A 24,032-nucleotide genomic window follows, 5' to 3' on the forward strand; every position below is an offset into this window, starting at 1 on the left:
TGTCCAATGGCGAATCACGCGGAATTATGCCACATAAAAAGTGTGGTAGTAGCTGTTCCAGCTTTTCTCCTCTGTTTTTGTTGGTATGTGAGGGCGAATTATAACTTGGCAACATCGCTACAGGCAATGAAACTGTACTTCCTGATAGGTGTGCTGACTGCTGACAGATAACGTGTTAGCCGGTCGCCGGTTATAAAAGGGCGTGCAGTGACTGTAGCGTGACAGGAGGCCACTGGGGAGTTCAGAATTTAATAAATCTTTGAAGATAGCTTTGGAGACATGTCAGCCCCAGAAACGCTCCAGAAATTATTTGCGTATGTATACGGCATATATGTGCTTCTTTATTGTAACTTTCAGACCTTATTTAAGAAAAATGAAATGTAAATGATAACGTATATTTTCCGGGGTACGCGTAGCATAAATACTTTTTGCTTTCTGTAGATTCGTAATTTTGTTTAAAAGTGTTTCATTTCTTTGTATTGTCCGGGTCTTCACTGCAGCTCCAGTAACATGTTGCATTTATTACTTTCCTATTATTGGTCAAATGTTGAGCAGGACTTTATCTAGGGCCAAAAATCATATGGGGTATTAATATACCTTAAACAGTGCATTTTTGCATCATGGGAGTTTGTCGTACTTGCTGACAGCTTATAAACATAACTATGTTTCTTCTGCACCTTGAAGAATTCATGTAAACATACGAATTGTATAACGTGAGAAAATGACATGCAATTTTTTAAGATAACTGTGGGGAAAGTTGGGTGTACCTCGGTAGTTATGTACATTCGTAAGTTTAAGGGAAACATGTGCAATAAATTTTAAGTAAGCCTAATTAACTAAACCATTCAGTACCACGTTGCCAACACACAACCTATGTACCGTAGATGCGCTACCATTCAGTCTGTTACTACAATACACATTTCAAAAACTAATATAGACAAAGAAGAACTATTATCGGTGTTCTGTTGTATTTCTTTTTGTGTATTGTGATATATCTCTCATCCTCATTACATTACATGACAAAGGAGACCGCAAATTCTCAAGTGTGAGAGAATGCATTTGTTCAACGCAGCTGCCATGAACTATGCGTATCAATCAGGGCATTAACTTCAGATCTATGCTGTTTACTTTCAAAACTCATGTAAATGAACATCATAAACAATAGAAACAAAAGCTGTTACTCAGTGCCATGCTCTTACTGCGTCACGTAGGGCCTATACAGTAAGTTACTAAAGGGTTCACAAATCTTAAGGGTCCACAAATTTATATACAATACAAGATTCTAAACCAAATGGTTTGAGATTAGGAGCCATGGCCAGAAAATGAATGTTTTTGGCTGATAAGGTCTTTAATAAGTAAATAATGTGATCTATGTGTTTCTAAACAGTAAAGATTTCTTCGGCATATTTGATGGCAATACCACGAACAACAAGACACAATCTTCTGTGATGGGCATGTGGTGGATTTTTTCCCTTATGGTTTTACATGAAGTTGTTGGTGTTTGATATCCACTAGGGACTAGCAAGGAAATGGTTGATAGGGTTCTAGCCTCCCTTTCATTGTACGACAGTAAGCAAGTTTATCTGAGGTAGTGCAAAATTTTATACACCACTGTAATGTGGCTAGCAGTTGTCACTTTCAGCTGGTGGTATAATCTTGAATTTTTTCAGTGAGAAGCTTTTTGTGTCTATAAAAAACTAAATATTCTTTTCGACATTTAGTTATTTATCTCATCTCCACTTGTACAAGTGGGAAATTTTCCAGCATTAAACTGCTCCTGTGGGGCTCAAAGACAGTACAGCCAACGCCTTGTCATAGAATGCTGAGGGCATACTTTTGTAATATGATAAGAGTTCTTTCTTCCAATAACCATGCATGGTTGTCTGCAGAAAGTCTTCTTGTGATGGTGATGGGGGGAGGGGAAGGTGGATGGGGAGATGATTGTAAGACACTAAAATTGCCATGTTTTATATCAATGGGTTAGTCACTCTAGAGATGTGTTATGCCACAAAAAAAAGTTATAGGTGACACAAAAACTTTTGTATAACCCAGAGAATTAATGGTTGTGAGAATTCCGTAACGAATCAAAAGCTACAACTTGCCACACTCCACCCCACTCCTTGTCATGAACCATGGAGCTTGCCGAGTGGAGGTGGCTTCTGTGTCATATCAGTGCAATGGAGGGGCATCTGTAGAGAGATGGTTCAGTCTGGATGATTAACTGCTCTGGACTTGTAACATGAGCCACCATTGAAATGCCATGATGCTACTGCAAATAGCTTAGAGTATGTGTAGCAGCTCTACAGTATGGCTTATGGTTATGGCATCCCCTTGGACAAAATATTCTGTAGGTAGAATAGCCCTCCCTGCAGATTTCTCGGCAGGGACTACTCAGGAGGATGACATCATTGGGAAAACAAAACTATCTATCTACAGATCTCCACCAGGGTTTCGATTACCTCTTGTCGTGCCCTGAAATGAGAAATGTCCTGCCCACTATCCTTCCCACCCCTCCTACCATGGTATTCAGCCATCCACTGAACCTACACAATATACTCATCCGTCCTTACACAACCCCTGCTCTCAATCCCTTGCCTCATTGCTCATACCCCTGCAATAGACCTAGATGCAAGACCTGTCCCATACATTCTCCTACCACCACCTACTCCAGTCCGGTCGCTAACATCACCTATCCCATCAACGCAGGGCTATCTGTGAAACCAGTCATGTGATTTACAAGCTAAGCTGCAACCACTGTGCTGCATTCTATGTAGGCATGACATCCAACAAGCTGTCTGTCTGCATGACAGCCACCGAAAAACTGTGGCCAAAAAACAAGTGGACCACCCTGTTGCTGAACATGATATCCCTCATCTCAATGACTGCTTCACAGCCTGTTCCATATGGATCCTTCCCACCAACACCACCTTTTCTGAATTGCACAGGAGGGAACTTTCCCTGCAATATATCCTACGTTCCCGTAACCCTCCTTGCCTCAACCTTCATTAGTCACTGTCCTCACCATCCAGCCCCTCCCTGTTCCCATTCCAGCACTTCACAGCTGTCATTTCACCGCCACACCCAATCTTTTAATTTCTTTTTATTTCTCTCCTTTCTGCCACTTACCCCCTCCCCCCTCCACACATTCTCTCCAGCCCTCCATCTAAACTGCAACACTCCACTGTCCGCCACTCCCACCATACTATCCCTCCCCGCCCCAGCCTTCTCCTTACCCCCTCCCAGACACCACTCCCATCATGCACTGGTGTTGCTGCTCGCAGTGTGGTTTCATTTCTCTGAGACTGCAGGTGTGTGTGTGTGCGTGTGTGTGTGTGTGTGTGTGTGTTTACTGCTGACAAAGGCCTTAATGGCCGAAAGCTATAATTGTGTGAATCTTTTTGTTGTGCCTATCGCGACTCAGCATCTTCACTATATGGTGAGTAGCAACTTTCCTTCTCTGGTACTGTCCCAATGTGGACCTGTACACTGTTGCTAATATCAACACTACAATATCCAGCTGTAGTTCACATGCACAAACTTCAAAGTGCTGATCGACACAAAATTAGCTTACTTCTGCAGTTTTGTACTGATACCCTTATTTTGTGTAAATGGCAGCTCCTTTATCCATGCTAGATCCGCAAGTGTAAGCTGCTAAATTATACCCATTTATACTTACGCTTTCCATCCCCACAGTTACGTGGTGTTCAAACAGACAAAGTATATCACTCTCATTCTTATTTTTGAGATCATCTAAACACACTAACACCTCATCTACTTTATATTTTATTCCCTTGATGTTTTGATGAAGTAAATTTATACTACCCTTAGCATTATCCCTATTTACTGTACATGAAACTTTTTTTTATTCTATTTGTCTTGATTATTACCTATCTGGACTTAAGATTTAACCTAAAGAAACCTGTCTGCCTCGTCCCATTAACCACAGGGATCATCCCTTGTGTGACTGTGGCCCCCTTACAGTATCTGCCAATAGAGAACCTAACTTATCTTTCCCCTTCCTATTTATGTGCAGGCCACGTGTAGTGTATCCCCACCTACCAATAGCATTAACTGGAACAACACTCATATGATATTTTGCTGGTGTCCGGAGCATCCTGTTGAGCTCAGTGTTAACAAGCCTTACAGCAGTGTTTACCCAGGGCTGATCATGGCACTGAAAGACCTCCACAAACCCCATGTTTGTTTGACCAGTTTCTGCTCCTATTTTGTCCAGGTAACTCCTAATACTATATCTTGGATTCATAGCCAGTCTGTTTCCTACTTCCCCAACAGTAATTATCTGATCTTCCTTCTCAAAGTCCCTGCATAGCTGATCTAAGTTTTCTGTCACCTGGCTAAGGCTAACACTTGGGTTTCACAAAGCTTGTGACCTGATACCCTTCACCTAATTTCTCCTGAAACTGCTGGCCTACGCTCCTCCCTTGGCTGCTACCTAGAAGCAGAATTCTTTTTTTGCACATAAGACATATCAACTTACACCAAGACTGTGGTTGTGTTGATACAACTGTCTTGTCAGAAGGTTTAGAAATTTCAGTGTGAACATTTCCAATCCTACTGCTTTCCCTACACTGACTATCCCATGGAAAGAGGGGCAAGCCAGACATTTGAAAGCGAAACAATTTGTCCAACGCTTATTATGCACTCGAACTGATGGGAATATTTTTACTGTTGCGAAGCTTTTATATTTTATGTACATTGAAGATGGAGGGGGGAGAAAGGAAAGGAAAAGGAAGGAACTAATGATATCAGCTTCATTGGGACTTTATGTGAAATTGGCAGCTATGAGCAAAAATGTGTGCTGGACTGGGACCCAAACCCAGAATATCTTGCTTCCTAGGCAGTTGTGTTAACCACTGCGCCACCCGAACACAGGGCCTATTGCCAATACACTGACTATCTCGGCACGCTTCCCAGGCAACTCACATTCCCACACAGTGCTACCTATCAGCAGTCCCCATCCATGTCGTCCATGCTCGCTAATTTAAGATTCCTGCTGTAGGTCAAATGTAACCGTGTATCCGCACTGAAAGTTGTAGATTCGTTGCCCATTGAGGTGAAGCAAATATGTGAATGCTTGTTCCTTCGGACATGTGCAAATGAACAGACACCGTGCGAAATCTGCAGATGTGATACATGTTATGTAAATTGGTGGTGGAGGAGAGAGAAGGAAGGAACTCAAACCTGGGATTTCTTGCTGACCGCAATGCCTAAGCAGGAGAGCCTTGGTTAGAGTCACAGCCTGGCACACATTTTCACTTGTCATGCTGATTCCTCATAAAGTCCCAGTGTAGCTGATATCATTAGTTCCTTCCCTTTCCTTTCCTTTCTTCCCCCTCCACCTTCAGTTTCCATAATATGTACTGCAGCTGCAGATTTCGTGTAGTGTCTGTTTTTTTGGACATGTCCGAATGAATGTTCACCACACATTCATAAAACCATTATTTTTTGTTTAATACATTGAAGATAAATTTGGGGAAGTTGAGTCTTTGGGAAAATGCACAATGGATCACTATGATTAAAGCCTTCTCTGTTGCACTTTCTATAACTCGTCAGGGATGTTGGTGACATATCACTGACCACTGCCCAATGCATATCTTTGAATATGGTCCAAGGATTGTCTTACACAAAGACCTTACACATCAAAAAGACGAGGACCTATGGGCTCATCATGAGCAGTGAGGCATCATTTTGTCTGCCAGGTCCAAACAGATCCCAGGAGTATTGAAATAGACACAGGCACCTTTTCTTAGTCTTTCAAGGGAATGTTCTCCTCAGAAAAGTTAGTCATAGGTACACAGTAAACACAAAATGTTACATTCCACCACCCATGAGCTGCTTCTATTGCTTACACTTTGTTCATAAAATCCCACTGCCCAGTGACCTACAATGTGACAAACTGCGGATGACGACTCCACGGAGGTAGGCTTCTGAACAATCACCTTTGTGTGTTAACTACAGAAAACACCAGCTTCCATGTTCACTCAGTTGCTCAGTCTTCATGGTATAAAAGAAAATACAGCATCCACCACGTTTCTCTCGTGCTTCCTGTGGCACAATCTTTGGGAACCACACATGTCTAGAGCAGCAGCTTCCTCCTCCGATGCCTACCGGCGACATGACTCTCTCTTGGGTTCCCTCTGCCAGGAAACATGCACATGAGAGGCCTGATGCCAGTCAGTAGCTAAAAGAACTATGGCCTGTAGGTTCCAGGGCTGCCCAATGTACATCCACCCCCTAGTTCATCAGGGATAGACAGTCGCAAGAATCTTGACCACCAAAAGATGCTTATGAGTAGGAGGACAAGGATATTCCAGTGACCCCAGAGGCGCTAGATCCCCACACGCAGTTGGATTCTGAACTATTGCTCATTGATGTTTTTCCATCCCCATTGGTGCCAGTCAGTGAGTTGTTGTCGTCATCATAGCCATCGTACAGTCAAAAGACAGGTTTGATGCAGCTCTCCATGCTGTCTCTCCTGTGCAAGCCTTTTGATCTCCAAATAACGACTGCAACCTACATCCTTCCCAATTTGCTTACTGTATTCATCTGTTGGTCTTCCTCTATGATTTTTACCTCCCAGACTTCCATCCAATACTAAATTGGTGGTCCCTTGATGTCTCAGAATGTGTCCGATCAACGCTTTTTTTGTCGATGCCAGTATACATTTTGTATCTTCCCTACTTCAGCCATCATCAGTTATTTTGATGCCTAAAAGCAAAACCTATCTGCTTATTTAAGTGTCTTGTTTCCTAATGTAATTCCCTCAGCATGACCTGATTTAATTTGATGACATTACACTATCCTTGTTTTGCTTTTGTTGATGTTCGTCTATATCCTCCTTTCAAGACACTGCCCATTCTGTTGAACTGCTCTTTCAAGTCCTTTGCTATCTTTGACAGTGTTATGTCATCAGCAAACCTCAAAGTTGCTGTTTCTTCTTGCTGGAATTTAATTTCTAGTCCAAATTTTTCTTTTGTTTCCTTTACTGCTTGCTCAATGTACCAACTGAATAACGTGGGTGACAGGCTACAACCGTGTTCACTCCTTTACAACCACAGCTTCACTTTCATGCCCCATCGACTCTTACAACTGCCATCTGGTTTCTACCCAAGTTGTAAGTAGCCGCCAGACGGTGGGGCCGTGCAGTTCTAGGCGCTTCAGCCTGGAACCGCGTGACTGCTACGGTCGCAGGTTCGAATCCTGCCTCGGGCATGGATATGTGTGATGTCCTTAAGTTATTTAGGTTTAAGTAGTTCTAAGTTCTAGGGTACTGATAACCACAGATGTTAAGTCCCATAGTGCTCAGAGCCATTTGAACCATTTGTAAGTAGCCTTTCACTGCCTGTATTTTACCCCTGTTACCCTCCAAATTTCAAAGAGAGAATTCCAGTCAACATTGTCAAAAGCTTTCTCTAAGTCTACAAATGGTATAAACTTAGGTTTGCCTTTGCTTAACTTATCTTCTGTGATTAGTCCTAGGGTCAGTACTGCCTCCTGTGTTCCCACACTTCTCCAGAATCCAAACTGATCTCCTCTGAGGTCGGCTTCTACCAGTTTTTCCTTTCTTCTGAAAAGACTTCGTGTTAGTAATTTGCAGCCATGACCTATTAAACTGATAGTTCGATAATTTTCACTCCTGTCGGCAGATGCTTTCTTTGCAGTTGGAATTATTACATTTATCTTGAAGTCTGTAGGTATTTCACCTGCCTCATACACCTTTCACCCCACTTAGAAGAGTTTTCTCACAACTGGCTGTCCCAAGGCTGTCAGTACTTCTTACAGAATGTCACCTATTCCAGGGTTCTTGTTTCACCATAGTTCTTTCAGTGCTCTGCCAAATTGACTCTGCAGTATCGTATCTCCCATTTCATCTTCATCTATGTCCTCTTCCTCTGCTGGAACTGCAACAACTTATTTTTGTCTCTTCTGCAATTTACGTTGCTCTACAAGAAATGCAGATGACCATTTCCCAATGGCCTGTAATTACTGCGCATTCTGTAGAAATCGCAGTGGCCCTGAGAGGGCATCTGGATAGGTCTGTAAATCGTTTGACATGGATATGCTGGAAACAATGGCAGTGTGGGAATGACCCCAACGATCACAATTTGCAACATTTACTTACCTCAAGGCAGACCACATACTTACATTAAGCTGATGACATTAATCCAACAACTTTCCTTCTCTTTTTTTGTTACTTGGTGACTTCAGTGGACACCACCTCCTTGTGGGGGCATACCACTTCATACGGTAGGGACCTTCTGCTAGAAGAGCTTCTTGCCAACCATGATCTGTCCCCCTCAGTGGCGAAACTCATACCCACTTTGCAGTTCTCCTGTCACATACTTGCCACGGCCAGACCAACTGGCTACCACAACGGGTGCTTCAAGGAGCCAACTGGCAGTAGTATGCCTCCACTGTTACCTTCCACCTTCTACCCCCATTCCTCACCTCCCCCCCCTCCCCTCCCCTGTTAGATTGCATCGACAAGGATGTGCAAGATGTCTCCGAGACGATCACCTATGCCGCTGGAACTTTTATTCCCCTTTCTACAGGTCGCCTGCCACAGTGGACTGAAGACATTTGAATAGCTGTTCAGGACTGCCAAACAGTCTTACAACATTTCAAGTGACTTCCTTCGCAGACTGACCTTATCACTTTTAAGTGACTTCATGCTAAGTATTGTTATCTAAGTAAACACAGTAAGCAGGAATGCTACATCTCCTCTCTGGGAGCCTATGCCTCTTCATCCCAGGTGTGGGTCAAGCTCCTTAGTCTTCTTGACTGTTAAAGATCCTCAATCTCCTCTGGGTTTCTTCATTTAGAATGGTCTCTGTACTGATGCGCTGCCTCTAGCTGAACCTCTTGCCACCCATGTTGCTACAGCATCTGCATCTATTCCTATGAGCTGTCTTCTGGGAGTATAAGTGACGAATTGAAGCCATCCCCTCTGCTTTAGTACTCGGCATGCCAAATTATATAAAAAAAAAAAAAAAAAAAAAAAAAAAAAAAAAAAAACCCTCACTGACTGAGATCTGCTTCAGGCTCTTGCTGCAACTCACTGTATGGTGTCAGGCTCTGATTCCATTCACAGTCAGATGCTGCAACATCTGACTTCCTCAATGGCTCCATATCCTTTGGGTCTTCAACAGTGTTTGGCTCAGTGCTGTCTTCCCTTTACAATGGTGAGATAGTGTCATCATTCCAATTCTTAAGCCAGGCAAAAATCCAACATCCAATGACAGCTACTGGCAGATTAGCCTCACCAAAATTCTATGCAAATGTTTTTAAAGAATGGTTACTTTCCGATTAAACTGGGTTCTTGAATCTCAGGGTCTATAATCCCGCTTATAGTATGATTTTCGGGATGGACAATCTGCAACCAGTCATCTGATTAGGTTGGAATCAGCAGTCCGGCAGGCTTTTTCTAAATGGCAGCACCTCATTGCGGTCTTTATTGATCTTCAACTGCTTTTAGATGGTTTGCCTCTTTTCTTGCTGCACCCTGTTTCCTGTTTTAGGAGTAGCACTTTGTTGATTAATGGGTGCAGTTCTCCTCTGTAATGTTCTGCCTATGATGGGTTGGAGGTGGGACGGGTGTGGGAGGGGCTGCCCCTGTCGCATACAGGATGGTCCATTGATAGTGACCGGGCCAAATATCTCACGAAATAAGCATCAAACGAAAAAGCTGCGAAGAACGAAACTAGTCTAGCTTGAAGGGGGAAACCAGATGGCGCTATGGTTGGCCCGCTAGATGGCGCTGCCATAGGTCAAACGGATATCAACTGCCTTTTTTAAAATGGAAACCCCCATTTTTATTACATAATCGTGTAGTACGTAAAGAAATATGAATGTTTTAGTTGGACCACTTTTTCGCTTTGTGATAGATGGCGCTGTAATAGTCACAAACGTATAAGTACGTGGTATCACGTAACATCCCGCCAGTGCGAACGGTATTTGCTTCGTGATACATTACCCGTGTTAAAATGGACCGTTTGCCAATTGCGGAAAACGTCGATATCGTGTTGATGTTTGGCTATTGTGATCAAAATGCCCAACGGGCGTGTGCTATGTATGCTGCTCGGTATTCTGGACATCATCCAAGTGTCCGGACCGTTCGCCGGATTATTTAAGGAAACAGGAAGTGTCCAGCCACATGTGAAACGTCAACTACGATCTGCGACAAATGATGATGCCCAAGTAGGTGTTTTAGTTGCTGTCGCGGCTAATCCGCACATCAGTACCAGACAAATTGCGCGGGAATCGGGAATCTCAAAAATGTCGGTGTTGAGGATGCTACATCAACATCGATTGCACCTGTACCATATTTCTATGCACCAGGAATTGCATGGCGACTTTGAACGGCGTGTACAGTTCTGCCACTGGGCACAAGAGAAATTACGAGACGATGACAGATTTTTTGCACGCGTTCTATTTATAAATCTGGCATCTGCTTTTCGCACTTAATCAGATAGATGGGGGTTTCTCTTGGCATGGATGAACCCTGGAGACCACTTGTCTGCTCTAACCAACTTGCCGATCTAGCCCATATACTCTTACTTCTCTGTAAATCGTTTTTCAGCTCTGGCACGAGTGTCTCACTTTTACCTGTCCTGTGTGCTCTCCCCATTCTCGAACATTCTTGGTGAAGTCACTACCTCTGGATGAATGAACCCTTGACTGAAGGACTGATGACATTGCTGTTTAGTCGCTTATCCCCAGTCAGTCAGCCGACCGTTAAATTGACATACAATCAGTGTATCAAATTTTTACACTACAAACACTATTGGCTTCCTAACGAACGCCGAATGAAATCGTGCACGACAGAGTCTAACAGCTATGTTCCTATCTACCTTAATGTTGTTCTGGCTTGGCCTAACCTCAGTAAAATCAAAGTGTAGTTGTGAATCCTCGCCCATGGTACAAGTCTTTGTTTTGACTCAGTAGGTGAATGGCAGGTACAGCCAAGGAATCTGCATGATACCCACACACCCAACACATACAAATAAACTCCTCTTTGCCAGCTCCAGAGAACACAAAGCCTCCTTGGGATCTAGAGTGTAAAGCGCCGTGGGAATACCGCAGCAGGCACAGTGTAATATCTGCATCGTTACTCACACTTTTATCGTGTATTAATGTTTATGCCCTTATCTCGTAGAGCTTAGAAGGTAATCTAGAAAAGAAAGCGATAGGATCAACAACAAAACGTAATATCGCCGCGACAGCCCTCATCATCCTAAATATTATAAACCATATAAATACCGCTAACGGAGCAAAATAAAAGGTTTGATGTGTTGAAATGTAATTCTTTCTTATTGACAGACAATGTATAGTTTGGCGTTGCGTATATTTTTTTGTCAACGTATTAGGAGTAACGCGGCACCCTTAAGATTTCGTAAACAGTACATTATCGGGTTACATTTAAATGAGATAGCACACACAGCACCCCCTAATCATATTACAGAATTTTTTTTTGGAGCACGATGATAAAAATTTTAACAGCTTTAGATAACTCATAAAAAATAACTGCGATGAGATGGATATGTTTATCAATACGTAACTGGTTAGAGAGGTTTAAGTGCTATATTGACCTGTTACATCTAAAGTATTTTTCACAAAATAAAAAAAATGCTTCACTTTGAACAAGCGTATAAAACATAGGTACTTCATTTCCAGTCGGTCTGATACCGAAAAAAAGTATTAACCAGTCCTAAACGTCATATAAAACACTTTTGTAATTATTTCACTTGATAAACAGAATAAATTCTCGAAACGCGTCGCGCACTGCATGAAAAAATGTTGGAGTGTTTTATTATTTATATTATAAAAACATCGATTATGATGAATGAAATTAGCCAGCCTGTTAACACTTGTCAATATGCGCGATTCGAAAGCTTGATCGAATGCGATATATAGAGGTATGCGATATATAGAGGTATTCACTTTACCGACACGTTACTTTCGCTTCCCTTGCGTGACATTCCGAAAGCCATGGATGAAGCCAATCATGTAGATGCAGTATTTCTCGACTGCCGAAAACCATTTGATCCGGCACCACAATAACAATATTATTAATTAAAGACCAATTATGAAGCTTGTAAAACAAAATTTGTGACTGGATTGAGGATTTCCTGGTAAGGGGGACGTACCATATTACAACTTCATGCGTGTCCCAGGGAAGTGTGTCAGGTTTCTAGTTCATATCGTGCCGTATATTAACACGTATCTGCGACTAGGCCGGCCACAGCATGGCCTGGCGGTGAAACATTGTGGAGATTACGTCATATCCCTGCCCACGTTTGTTATATCTTGTTGCAATGTTTTAATGCACGGTAAAGGAAGATGTTGTTACGGGAGGCATGGAAGTAAGTAGGATCGCAAGGCAGATTCATCGAACGACGCGCCAGGTGGTGAGTGTGGCAGTATGGTAATGAAACTGAGACAGTGGGGATTCGCCTACAACGCAAGGAGCCAAAAGGCGAATCTTCTGTTATTTATATTTTCTGTTTAAGTATTAATATACATTTCCAAACATCATGATGAAGTTACTTGGACCGACAACTTGTTAATAGTAATTTAAATATAACTCAGTTAATCAGAAATGCTAATTACAAATTTTAGCTACTGTCAGTCCTTATTGGCAGAAAGGATGGCCCAATCATAAGTGCGCCCTGAAAGGGCAGAAGTCGAACTGTTAAGATAGCTTACAGACGTCTACGACCGGTTTTCGAGGTGGCGATACGCGCTAACTAGTGTGTGATGTGCAACTCCACGGAAATACAGAATTAATTGTTTTAAGTTGCCTCATAAGACATATTTGTGCGGACTCATGTGAATTCAAAGATCGAGTGAAGCATTTTTGTGACTTCTGCGTTGGTCGGGAACTAATGGTTAATTACCGGGTGTCTTGTTATGTTAACGATAGACTGGCTCTAGAAATTGTTTTACTAATTCTGTGATTGGGCAAATAAAACAAAATAAGTTGGCATGCTAGCATTTTACGGGTCTCATTATGCTTATCATTTAAACTTAACTACTTGCCGCATGCACTGTTTATTGCATAAACATTAGATCTCGACCGACGGAGAAGAGGCAATGTCTTCGAGACGTTGGGTAAGCAAGTTGGCTACCATTCAGTTACGAGAAGTGGGGTGAGGAGGGGGAGAGGACGCACTGAACTTCCATTAATCACACATAGCATAACTGTGCATCCCCGTGTACATTATGTGGTAAAAGATTTATCGAACACTCATTCCCCTGTCTGCTGTGATGGTCTCACAACATCCTCACTATGCTGCGGCAGTCAATATTTTAATGGCCTGACAGAAATTTTAATAGTAACCTCAAGCCTTGCGATGATCCCGTTATTTATACTAAAGTACCATGTGAAAAAAACTAGCACAAATATCCATGTCAGATCTTGACAAAATCTCGGAGTAGTATACAGGCTGTTAGCTTGCTTTATAAATGTTCAGAAACGTAATTGTACTGTTACAAAATGTAGAAAAATAGTGTCCTATGACTACAATATCGGTCAGTCACCTCTGGAATCTGTCAACTCATACAAATAGATGCATGCAACAATATGTAGGGTTAAGAAGCGAAAGGTGATCATGCACGCTCAGTCGCAGGAAAGGCAAGTGGCAGGCTTCAATACATTGACAGTATACAGGGAAAATGCAGGCAGGCTATAAACAAGGCTGCTTACAAATTACTTCTGCGCCCCATCTTAGAATAATGCTCAGTTGTTGGACCCACACCAAATAGAACGTTAGGGGGCGTTGAACGTATAGGTTACAATGAACGGCGGCACGTATTATCACATGTTTGTTTGTTTCACGGGAGTGCGTCTCGTAAATCCTAAAAAACCTGGATGAGCAGGCTGGCTCTAGAATATAGAAGCAGATTATCCCACGACAGCCTCCTTACAAAATTTCAAGAACCAATATTAAGTGAAGAATCTAGAGGTATGTAATTAGACGCAGGCGTAGGACACTGCTGTATGGTGCATATTATTGCTTGTGAGATTGTAGAAGTATCTAGTTAGGGAATAATATGGCACTCTTCCTAAACAGCGCTAGTGAATAGAGAACGACGTCCTGAAAAAGCTGTTGTTTCGTGTTACGTAGATGTAGGCACAAAGCAGTACAGGGTAAGCCCCCGATTCTGTAAAAGATCGAACTCCCATGTATAAAAAGAAACTTCAAGCGTCTGATTACTTTAGAAATGAGATAACGAGTTAAATATTTGCCATTATGCATGTGGGCGAGAAAAAGTTTAGAAAATGTTTGAAATTATGCTTGCAGTTTGTTGGTAGTCGTTGAATCCTCTTATTACAAAGCACTGGATGAACACAAACCACGTATGAAACTTCCTGGCAGATTAAAACTGTGTGCCGGACCGAGACTCGAACTCGGGACCTTTGCACTTGCCCGCGGAAGGCAAAGGTCCTGAGTTCGAGTCTCGGTCCGGCACACAGTTTAATCTGCCAGGAAGTTTCATATCAGCGCACACTCCGCTGCAGAGTGAAAATCTCATTCTGGAAACATCCCCTAGGTTGTGGCTAAGCCATGTCTCCGCAATATCCTTTCTTTCAGGAGTGCTAGTCTTGCATGCTTCACAGGAGAGCTTCTGTAAAGTTTGGAAGGTAGGAGACGAGGTACTGGCGGAAGTAAATCTGTGAGGACGGGGCGTGAGTCGTGATTGGGTAGCTCAGTCGGTAGAGCACGTGCCCGCGAAAGGCAAAGGTCCCGAGTTCGAGTCTCGGTCCGGCGCACAGTTTTAATCTGCCAGGAAGTTTCATATTAGCGCACACTCGGTTGCAAAGTGAAAATCTCATTCTGACAAACCACGTACTTTGCGCTCTGTTTTAGGCAAAAGGTAGTTTTTCGCGCATCTATATGTTTATGACGTCATATCTCCTGAACATTGTGCCATACAGTGATATAAATTTGCAGGTACATACAATGTTATAAACTGAAGAGCCAAAGAAACTGGTACACCTGCCTAATATCGTGTAAGATCCCCGGGAGCACGCAAAAGTTGCGCAACACGACGTGGCATGGACTCGACTAAAAGTCTGAAGTATTGCTGGAGGGAACTGACACCACGAATCCAGCGAGGCTATCCATGAAAGTACGAGGGGGTGGAGATTTCTGAACAGCACGTTGCAAGGCATCCCAGATACGCTCAGTAATGTTCACGTCTGGAGAGTTTGGTGGACACCGGAAGCGTTTAAACTCAGAGGAGTGTTCCTGGAGCCATTCTGTAGCAATTCTGGACGTGTGGGGTGTCGCATTGTTCTGCTGGAATTGCCCAAGTCCGTCGGAATTTACAATGGACATGAATGGATGCAGGTGATAATGTTGTTGTTGTCGTGGTCTTCAGTCCTGAGACTGGTTTGATGCAGCTCTCCATGCTACTCTGTCCTGTGCAAGCTGCTTCATCCCCCCAGTACGTACTGCAGCCTACATCCTTCTGAATCTGCTTAGTGTATTGATCTCTTGGTCTCCCTCTACGATTTTTACCCTCCGCGGTACCCTCCAATGCTAAATTTGTGATCCCTTGATGCCTCAAAACATGTCCTACCAACCGATCCCTTCTTCTGGTCAAGTTGTGCCACAAACTTCTCTTCTCCCCAATCCTATTCAATACCTCCTCATTAGTTACGTGATCTACCCACCTTATCTTCAGCATTCTTCTGTAGCACCACATTTCGAAAGCTTCTATTCTCTTCTTGTCCAAACTATTTATCGTCCATGTTTCACTTCCATACATGGCTACACTCCATACAAATACTTTCAGAAACGACTTCCTGACACTTAAATCTATACTCGATGTTAACAAATTTCTCTTCTTCAGAAACGATTTCCTTGCCATTGCCAGTCTACATTTTATATCCTCTCTACTTCGACCATCATCAGTTATTTTACTCCCTAAATAGCAAAACTCCTTTACTACTTTAAGTGTCTCATTTCCTAATCTAATCCCCTCAGCATCACCCGATTTAATTTGACTACATTCCATTATCCTCGTTTTGCTTTTGTTGATGTTCATCTTATATCCTGCTTTCAAGACACTGTCCATTCCGTTCAACTGCTCTTCCAAGACACCCCCACAGGAAAAAATCGATTGAGGACAGATCGGGTGATCGTAGTGGCCCATCAATCCAGCTGCCGGGGAAGGTTGCCTGCAGATGTGCCCTCACTTGTCTCCTGAAATAAGCGGGGGGTCCGTGCTGCTGACATCGAATGCGGCGACGAGTACGCATTGGGGCATCATTCAGCATATCCGGCAGAACCTCTCGCAGTAATACGAGATACGTGCACCATCAAGTTGGTCCAGGAGAGTATACGGCCCAACTAAACAGTTTCCGACGATGCCAGCCCACACGTGACCGTAAGACCCTCATTTGGCGTTAGCGAGTCACCTTCCCTACGTTACTACTGATCCTTGTTGCATTCCCGATGTGCCATGTGAGTATAGATGTATCAGGGGTCCCGTATCACTCCAACTGCACATGTCCCACACCATTACAGAGCCTCCACCAGCTTGAACAGTCCCCTGCTGACATTCAGAGTCCATGGATTCATGAGGTTGTTTCCGTACAAGTACACGACCATCCGCTCGATGCTCGATACAATTGAAACAAGACTCGTCCGACCAGGCAAGGCGTTTCCAGTCATCAACAGTCTAATGTCTGTGTGAGGCGAGCCGTAAAGCTTTGTGTCGTGCAATTATCAAGGGTACACGAGTGGGCCTTCCGTTCCGAAAGATCGTATCAATGATGTTTCGTTGAATGGTTCGCACGCTGACACTCGTCGATGGCCTAGCAGTGAAATCTACAGCAATTTGCGGAAGGGTTGCACTTCTGTCACATTGAACGTTTCTCTTCAATCATCGTTGGTCCCGTTCTTGCAGAATCTTTTTCCGGCCGCACCGATGTCGGAGATTTGATGTTTTATCGGCTTTCTCGGTATTCATGGTATATTCGTGAAATGATCGTACGGAAAAATCCCCACTTGATCGCTACCTCGGAGTTGCTGTGTGCCATCGCTCGTGCGCCGACTACACCACCACTTTCAAACTCATTTATATCGTGATAACGTGTCATTGTAGCAGCAGTACCCGATCTAACAACAGCGCCAGACACTTGTCTTGAATAGGCGTTGCCAGCAGCAACTGCCTTTTTACATATCTCTGTATTTGAATATGCATGCCTTTACCAGTTTTTTTTTACGCTTCGGTATAAATGGATACCGCCTATGGACTGTGTTGTGAATAGAGTTAGTAGTAAAAAAAGTAATAAATTAAAACGACATGGCTGATGCTGAAGTTTGACAGCATGAATATTACCCTTCAGACACCCCCACAGGAAAAAATCGATTGAGGACAGATCGGGTGATCGTAGTGGCCCATCAATCCAGCTGCCGGGGAAGGTTGCCTGCAGATGTGCCCTCACTTGTCTCCTGAAATAAGCGGGGGGTCCGTGCTGCTGACATCGAATGCGGCGACGAATACGCATTGGGGCATCATTCAGCATATCCGGCAGAACCTCTCGCAGTAATACGAGATACGTGCACCATCAAGTTGGTCCAGGAGAGTATACGGCCCAACTAAACAGTTTCCGACGATGCCAGCCCACACGTGACCGTAAGACCCTCATTTGGCGTTAGCGAGTCACCTTCCCTACGTTACTACTGATCCTTGTTGCATTCCCGATGTGCCATGTGAGTTTGTAAAGTTTTATTGAATCACCCAGTATAGATATTATTAATACATTTTGGTTCCTAACTTTGGCGATGGGTTCAGTTGGCTCATCGTCAGCATTAAATAACTTGCCTCTGCGTCATTTAGGTCGCTTACTGGTTTTTTAAACGTTAATAAGTGTCAGTCTGTTAATGCTAAACTGGACTGATCAACAGCAAAATGTTCAGACGAACCAACTAGGAACTGTATTTCTTAGATATAAACAATGGAAGGTCTTTCAGTAGTGCAATAACTAACTGGAAAATAAGTCTAGTACTGAAAACCGCTCATCGCCTAATAAGGAATTTAGCACTTGCGCTAATGAAACAGAATGTAACAAGAAAGTAGAAAGTATCCGGACACCTGGCTGAAAATGACTTACAACTTCGTAATGCCCTCAATCGGTAATGCTGGAATTCAATATGGTGTTGATCCACCCTTAGCCTTGGTGACAGCTTCCACTCTGGCAGGCATACGTTGATCAGGTGCTGGGAGGTTTCTTGGGGAATGGCAGCCCATTCTTCACTGACTGCTGCACTAGGGAGAGGTTTCGGCGTCGGTCGGTGAGGCATGGCACAAAGTCGGCGTTCCAAAACATCCCAGTGGTGATCTGTAGGATTCATGTCAGGACTCTGTGCAGATGACGTTCACCGGCCACTCGCCATACCCACACCCCTTCATCGTATCGCCACTTTGTGTACTGTAATTCGTCACTCCACACAACGTTTTTCCACTGTTCAACCGTCCAGTGTTTACGCTCCTTACACCAAGCGAGGCGTCGTTTGGCGTTTACCGGCGTGATGTGTGGCTTATGAGCAGCCGATCGACCATGAAATCCAAGTTTTCTCATCTCCTGCCTAACTGTCATAATACTTGCAGTGGATCCTGGTGCAGTCTGAATTCCTGTGTGATGGTCTGGATAGATGTCTGCTTATTACACATTACGACCCTCTTCAACTGTCGGCGGTCTCTGTCAGTCAACAGACGAGATCGGCCTGCACGCTTTTGTGCTGTACGTGTCCCTTCACGTTTCCACCTCACTATCACATCGGAAACAATGGACCTAGGGATGTTTAGGTGTGTGGAAATCTCGCGTACAGACGTATGACACAAGTGACACCCAATCACCTGACCACGTTCGAAGTCCGTGAGTTCCGCGGAGCGCCCAATTCTGCTCTCTTATGGTATCTAACGACTATTGAGGTCGCTGATATGGAGTACCTGGCAGTAGGTGGCAGCACACTGTACCTAATATGAAAAACGCGTGTTTTTGGGGGTGTCCGGATACTTTTGATCACATAGGGTATGCTATATGGATAAGGTAAGATCTACTTAAAAATACTGAAGAATGTTGAAAGTAGCTTTGTCACGGGTCTACGTTTAAATTCCATCGGATATCGAAATCCGCATTATTTTTTGAGACATACATTTAAGTTGGTATACATACACTTCCTCTGTCAGAAGAGATAAAAGTTCATATGATTTGGTGTATTTTGCAAGCGTAAGTGAACTATATATGCAACACCATTTTAATAAATTAATGAGAAATACATTTAAATAAGGCGTCATATTTAATGATATTCACAATGATCAAACGAATACTGCAGCAGCAGTAAAGCGTAAAACGCGATGGAGACTATTTGTTAAGAGGATTACTAAGGGAAGCAAACGAACGCTACATAGTCTGAAAATATTACTTATTTAAAATTTTAATTGTGTTTTAATTAATAAAGGTATTCTAGTTCTTTTGATGGTTTGCGTCTTAAGTTTCTTTTCTTCCGAGACGTGTAAGTTTTAATGAGATCAAGTTTAAACTGATTTACCTTAAAAGTGTGGTGGAGTCGAATTATCGCCGTAAGTTGTTGAATTATAACCCTGTACATGGTTCCGTACAGAAATGGAAAAAGGTTATATTTTTAATGTGTGTAAAGGTACAGTTAAAATCTATAAATCAGAAAAAATGAATGTCAAAGGGGACAACACATTGATATTGGAAGATCGAAAACATGGTCCATGTTTATTAAAAATATTAGGGACATTTTGCTTACGTGAATGATTTATTTCGGCTTTGAAATGTAACGTCTAAAGACTGCTGGCTTGTTATTCATGTGTGCCGAGGAGATGATCATGAAATGATAAACGGAGGTAATGGAAGCAGATGTGTTCAGAATGCAAGTGTATTGAGGTAGCAGGTCAGGGAACTGAACTTGAAATGTTTTGCAACATTACACGTGTGTAACGGCGCACATTTTCAAGACATGAAAGTCCGTCTAGCTTTGTTAATAGAAGAGTACAATTTCAGAACCAAAGTGTCACCATTGGGAAGGTGTTTTGTGGCTTTGTTAACCTATGTCTTGGCTGCCTATACTGTTTTTATTGCGAGTGCGGTGTTGATAACCGTTTATCTTTCTGTAGGTTTCATGATTCATCTTTCTGTGAACGGGCCCGTTGAAAATATCGGCTGAAAACAGTCAGAACTCCTAATCCGAAAAAAATATTTTAAAATGGTCAGTTTTTTCTTCTTTTGCTTGAGGTAATGATCCTCATTGTTATCTTTTTTCAGTAAAAGCACAGTTTTGCAGCCTGTAGAGTGACCCCACAATAGCAGCCATAGCTGAAGGTTTGGAAGGTACATGTTTATTGGTTTGTTGCCACGATAACTTAATGTCAGTGAAAAAGCACAAACGTTTAATGGCTGCTGTAGCACTCAGTGCACCAGTGTCACTGAGGCTGCACATTGTCCTCTGCGTTTTGTCTTCATTGATTTTCGTCTTGTTCACGATAATCAGACTTTGGTCTTTTGAATAGGACTTCTGCTTGTTGAGCAGCCTGAACGATATTGTCTTCTTTTGAGAACAAGGCTGTCATCCGCGAACTGTAATACGTGCCCACTGGAGCCTATGCCGTTAACGAAGATCAGAAACAATAGAGGCCCTTTTACGGATACCTGTGGCGCACTGTGTTGTGACTTCGTTTCACCTGAGCCTGCTCCTTGCACTGATAAAATCTGTCGCCTATTATTTATGTAGGATTAGAGCGTGCGTAGAACAGTGCGTCCAGTACCACATGATTTTTAGTTTGCCGAGCAGGGCGTTATGCTGTGTACAATCGAATTCGTTACTAAGGTCGTGCAGTACCAGTGCTATAGACTCTGTCTCAAAACCCCTGACTTGTATTTGTAAACAAGTCAAGTAATGCTGTTGTCATGACCTGTCCTGTCCGAAAGCCGTGCTGCATATCATAAGAGATTATTTCCTACAGAATAACTTGGTAGCTGATCTTTCATTGTGTTCACCACATTAGCTAGCTTTGGTATTATAGATATGGGCCTATAGATTGACTCATCTTGCGGAATACCTTTTTTGTGAATTGATACTACGTGTGCTAATTTTAGGAAGTCTCTAAATTCCTCAGCATAGACGGAATTATTTATTACGGCTGTCGGTGGTTGAGAAATTGTGTTTTTAACATAGTACAGGACACAAATATCAGGGTTTCCTAAGTGTTTATAATTTTTTACCGTTTTTATTATGTCTTTTAGATAAGTGCCTTCCACATTACCATGCTGCATTCATTTCCAAATTTCTCAGCAACTGCAGGATCTGTTCCAAAGACAGAAACTTGACCTGTTCAAATAACTTATGGGTTTGCTGCCGGGTGATGTCGTCGACCACTGCCGATATTTCGACAGGAGCACACCCTGCCATTCTCAAGGCACAACTGCAAGGAGGAAGCAATGTGCAAGGGAATTTAATACCTCGGTTCACAGAGGAGAAACAAGGAAGATACCACACACAGAACAAGTAACCCCAGGGTCAACACACAACCAAAGATAACCAACATCAGAAATATCGATAGCGGCTAATTAATCAACGGGTGAGCTAGCACTAATTCTGTCCCTCTGTTTTTTTACGAGAGACAGAGCCGGATTCCAAGGAGACAGAGCCGGATTCCAAGCAGCATTTAAACAAAATCCACCATCTCTGTTTATAAGGTTGCTTGATAGTTTGATTTCAACAGCTTCCTTAATAACACTAACCCAATAGCTGGACGTGCAAGCCAGAATCTCCGTGTTGTTGTATTCCATAGGATGACCGGTGTCAAGGCAATGTTCTGCAATAGCGGATTTGCTCGGCTGTTGTAAGCGTGTGTGACGCCTATGTTCAATACACCGGTCTTCCACAGTCCTGATTGTCTGACCAATGTATGACATGCCATAACTGCAAGGAATACGATAGACACCAGCCTTACGCAAACCAAGATCATCTTTTACGGACGCCGACAGGGCCTTAATCTTAGAAGGTGGTCGAAAAACACATTTCACATCATATTTCCGCAAAATATGGCCAACCCTGTTGTAAATGCTTCCTGCGAAGGGCAAAAAGGCCGTAGACTTAGGTGCCACTTCGTTGCTATAGTTACTCACCCGTTGCACAGAAGGCTGATAGCGCAACGCACGTTTGATCTGCCTCTCACTGTAACCATTCTGACGAAGTGTGACTTCGAGATGTGATAGCTCAGCTGACAAACTTTCAGGGCCTGAGATAACATGGGCCCTGTGAACCAGGGTACGAAGTACTCCTTCACGCTGAGCTGGTTGGTGACAAGTATCAGCTCGTAGATACAAGTTAGTGTGAGTAGGCTTCCTATAAACAGAATGTCCCAACGTACCATCAGTCTTCCTTCTGACCAACACATCAAGGAAGGGAATGCATCCATTCTTTTCCACCTCCACAGTGAACTGAATACAGTATTCGGATGGATTGAATTCAGGTGTTCCAAAAACCGGTTTAAATTCTCACTACCATGAGGTCAGACAACAAAAGTATATTTCTGATGTTTGTTATCTTTGGTTGTGTGTTGACGCTGAGGTTACTCGTCCTGCGTGTGGTATTTTTCTTCTTTCTCCTCTGTGAACCGAGGTATTAAATTCCCTTGCACATTGCTTCCTCCTTGCAGTTGTGCCTTGAGAATGGCAGGGTGTGCTCCTGTCGAAATATCGGCGGTGGTCGACGACGTCACCCGGCAGCAAACCCGTAAGTTATTTGAACATTCAATTCGCCGAGACAAGTTAAGGTCTGACTTGACCTGTTGTTTTTCCACTATATGTATAAAATACAGGGCTACTACAAATGATTGATTCATTTTCAAAGTTCAGTATTTTCCAAACTCATTAAGTTTACATTTTCCACTCTACAAATGTTCTCTAAGTGCTCCTGTGGTCGCACGACACACATCCAAGCGGTGGTCGAGTTCGTTCCATACATCATACGACGACATCGTAGCAATGGTCATCAACACAGCATTGATGTGACCTCTGAGCTGTTCCTGTATATGTAGCGGAATATCAGCAAGAGTTTAGGTGGCGACGAACATCGATGCTCAAAAGAGAGGGTGCCCCGTGTTGTTGGAAAATGAAATTCTCAGAATCAGCAGTAAGTTCTGGAATCAAGCACAACTGCAACATAATCAAGATAAGAAGTACCCATTAACAGTATACTCACAGAAGGAAAAGTCCCATACAGGTTCGTCTATGACACTGCACAGAAAACATTACCTTCTTCGAATCTAGTTCACGTGCCTCAATTTCACAAGGATTTTCAGTGCCTCACACACTCACACTGTGGCGGTTAACCTTTACAGATAAATGGAGGGTCCATATGTAGCGGAATATCAGCAGGTGGCGGGGCGGTACCTAAATTCTTTCGTTGCTTTGTAGCGATTTTGCCAAGGCACTGCACTCTTAACGCCGACTGGTGGCACAATGCAAGCTCGGTGAACTTACGGTCCTTTTCAGGCTTCAATAATACACTACTGGCCATTAAAATTGCTACACCAAGAAGAAATACAGATGATAAACGGGTATTCTTTGGACAAATATATTATACGAGAACTCACATGTGATTACATTTTCATGCAATTTGGGTGCATAGATCCTGAGAAATCAGTACCCAGAACAACCACATCTGGCCATAATAACGGCTTTGATATGCCTGAGCATTGAGTCAAACAGAGCTTGGATGGCGTAAACAGGTACAGCTGCCCATGCAGCTTCAACACGATACCACAGTTCATCAAGAATAGTGACTGACGTATTGTGACGAGCCATTTGCTGGACCACCATTGACCAGACGTTTTCAGTTGGTCAGAGATCTGGAGAATGTGCTGGCCAGGGCAGCAGTCGAACATTTTCTGTATCCAGAAAGGCCTGTACAGGACCTGCAACATGCGGTCGTGCATTACCCTGCTGAAATGTAGGGTTTCGC

General features: G+C 43.1%; 1 protein-coding gene across 1 annotated transcript in view; it reads left to right on the forward strand.

Moving 5' to 3' along the window:
• The first annotated feature begins 108 nt into the window (after positions 1–108).
• The window catches only part of LOC126482352 (cytosolic non-specific dipeptidase), a 169,638-nt gene continuing 145,714 nt past the window's right edge, over positions 109–24,032 (forward strand). The window contains exon 1 of the mRNA XM_050106434.1: positions 109–314. Within this exon, the coding sequence (XP_049962391.1) occupies positions 280–314 (35 nt within the window). The 5' untranslated portion in view covers positions 109–279. The remainder of the gene's footprint in view (positions 315–24,032) is intronic.

Source organism: Schistocerca serialis, chromosome 5 (assembly GCF_023864345.2).
Source record: "Schistocerca serialis cubense isolate TAMUIC-IGC-003099 chromosome 5, iqSchSeri2.2, whole genome shotgun sequence".
Taxonomy (NCBI): Eukaryota; Metazoa; Arthropoda; class Insecta; order Orthoptera; family Acrididae; genus Schistocerca; species Schistocerca serialis.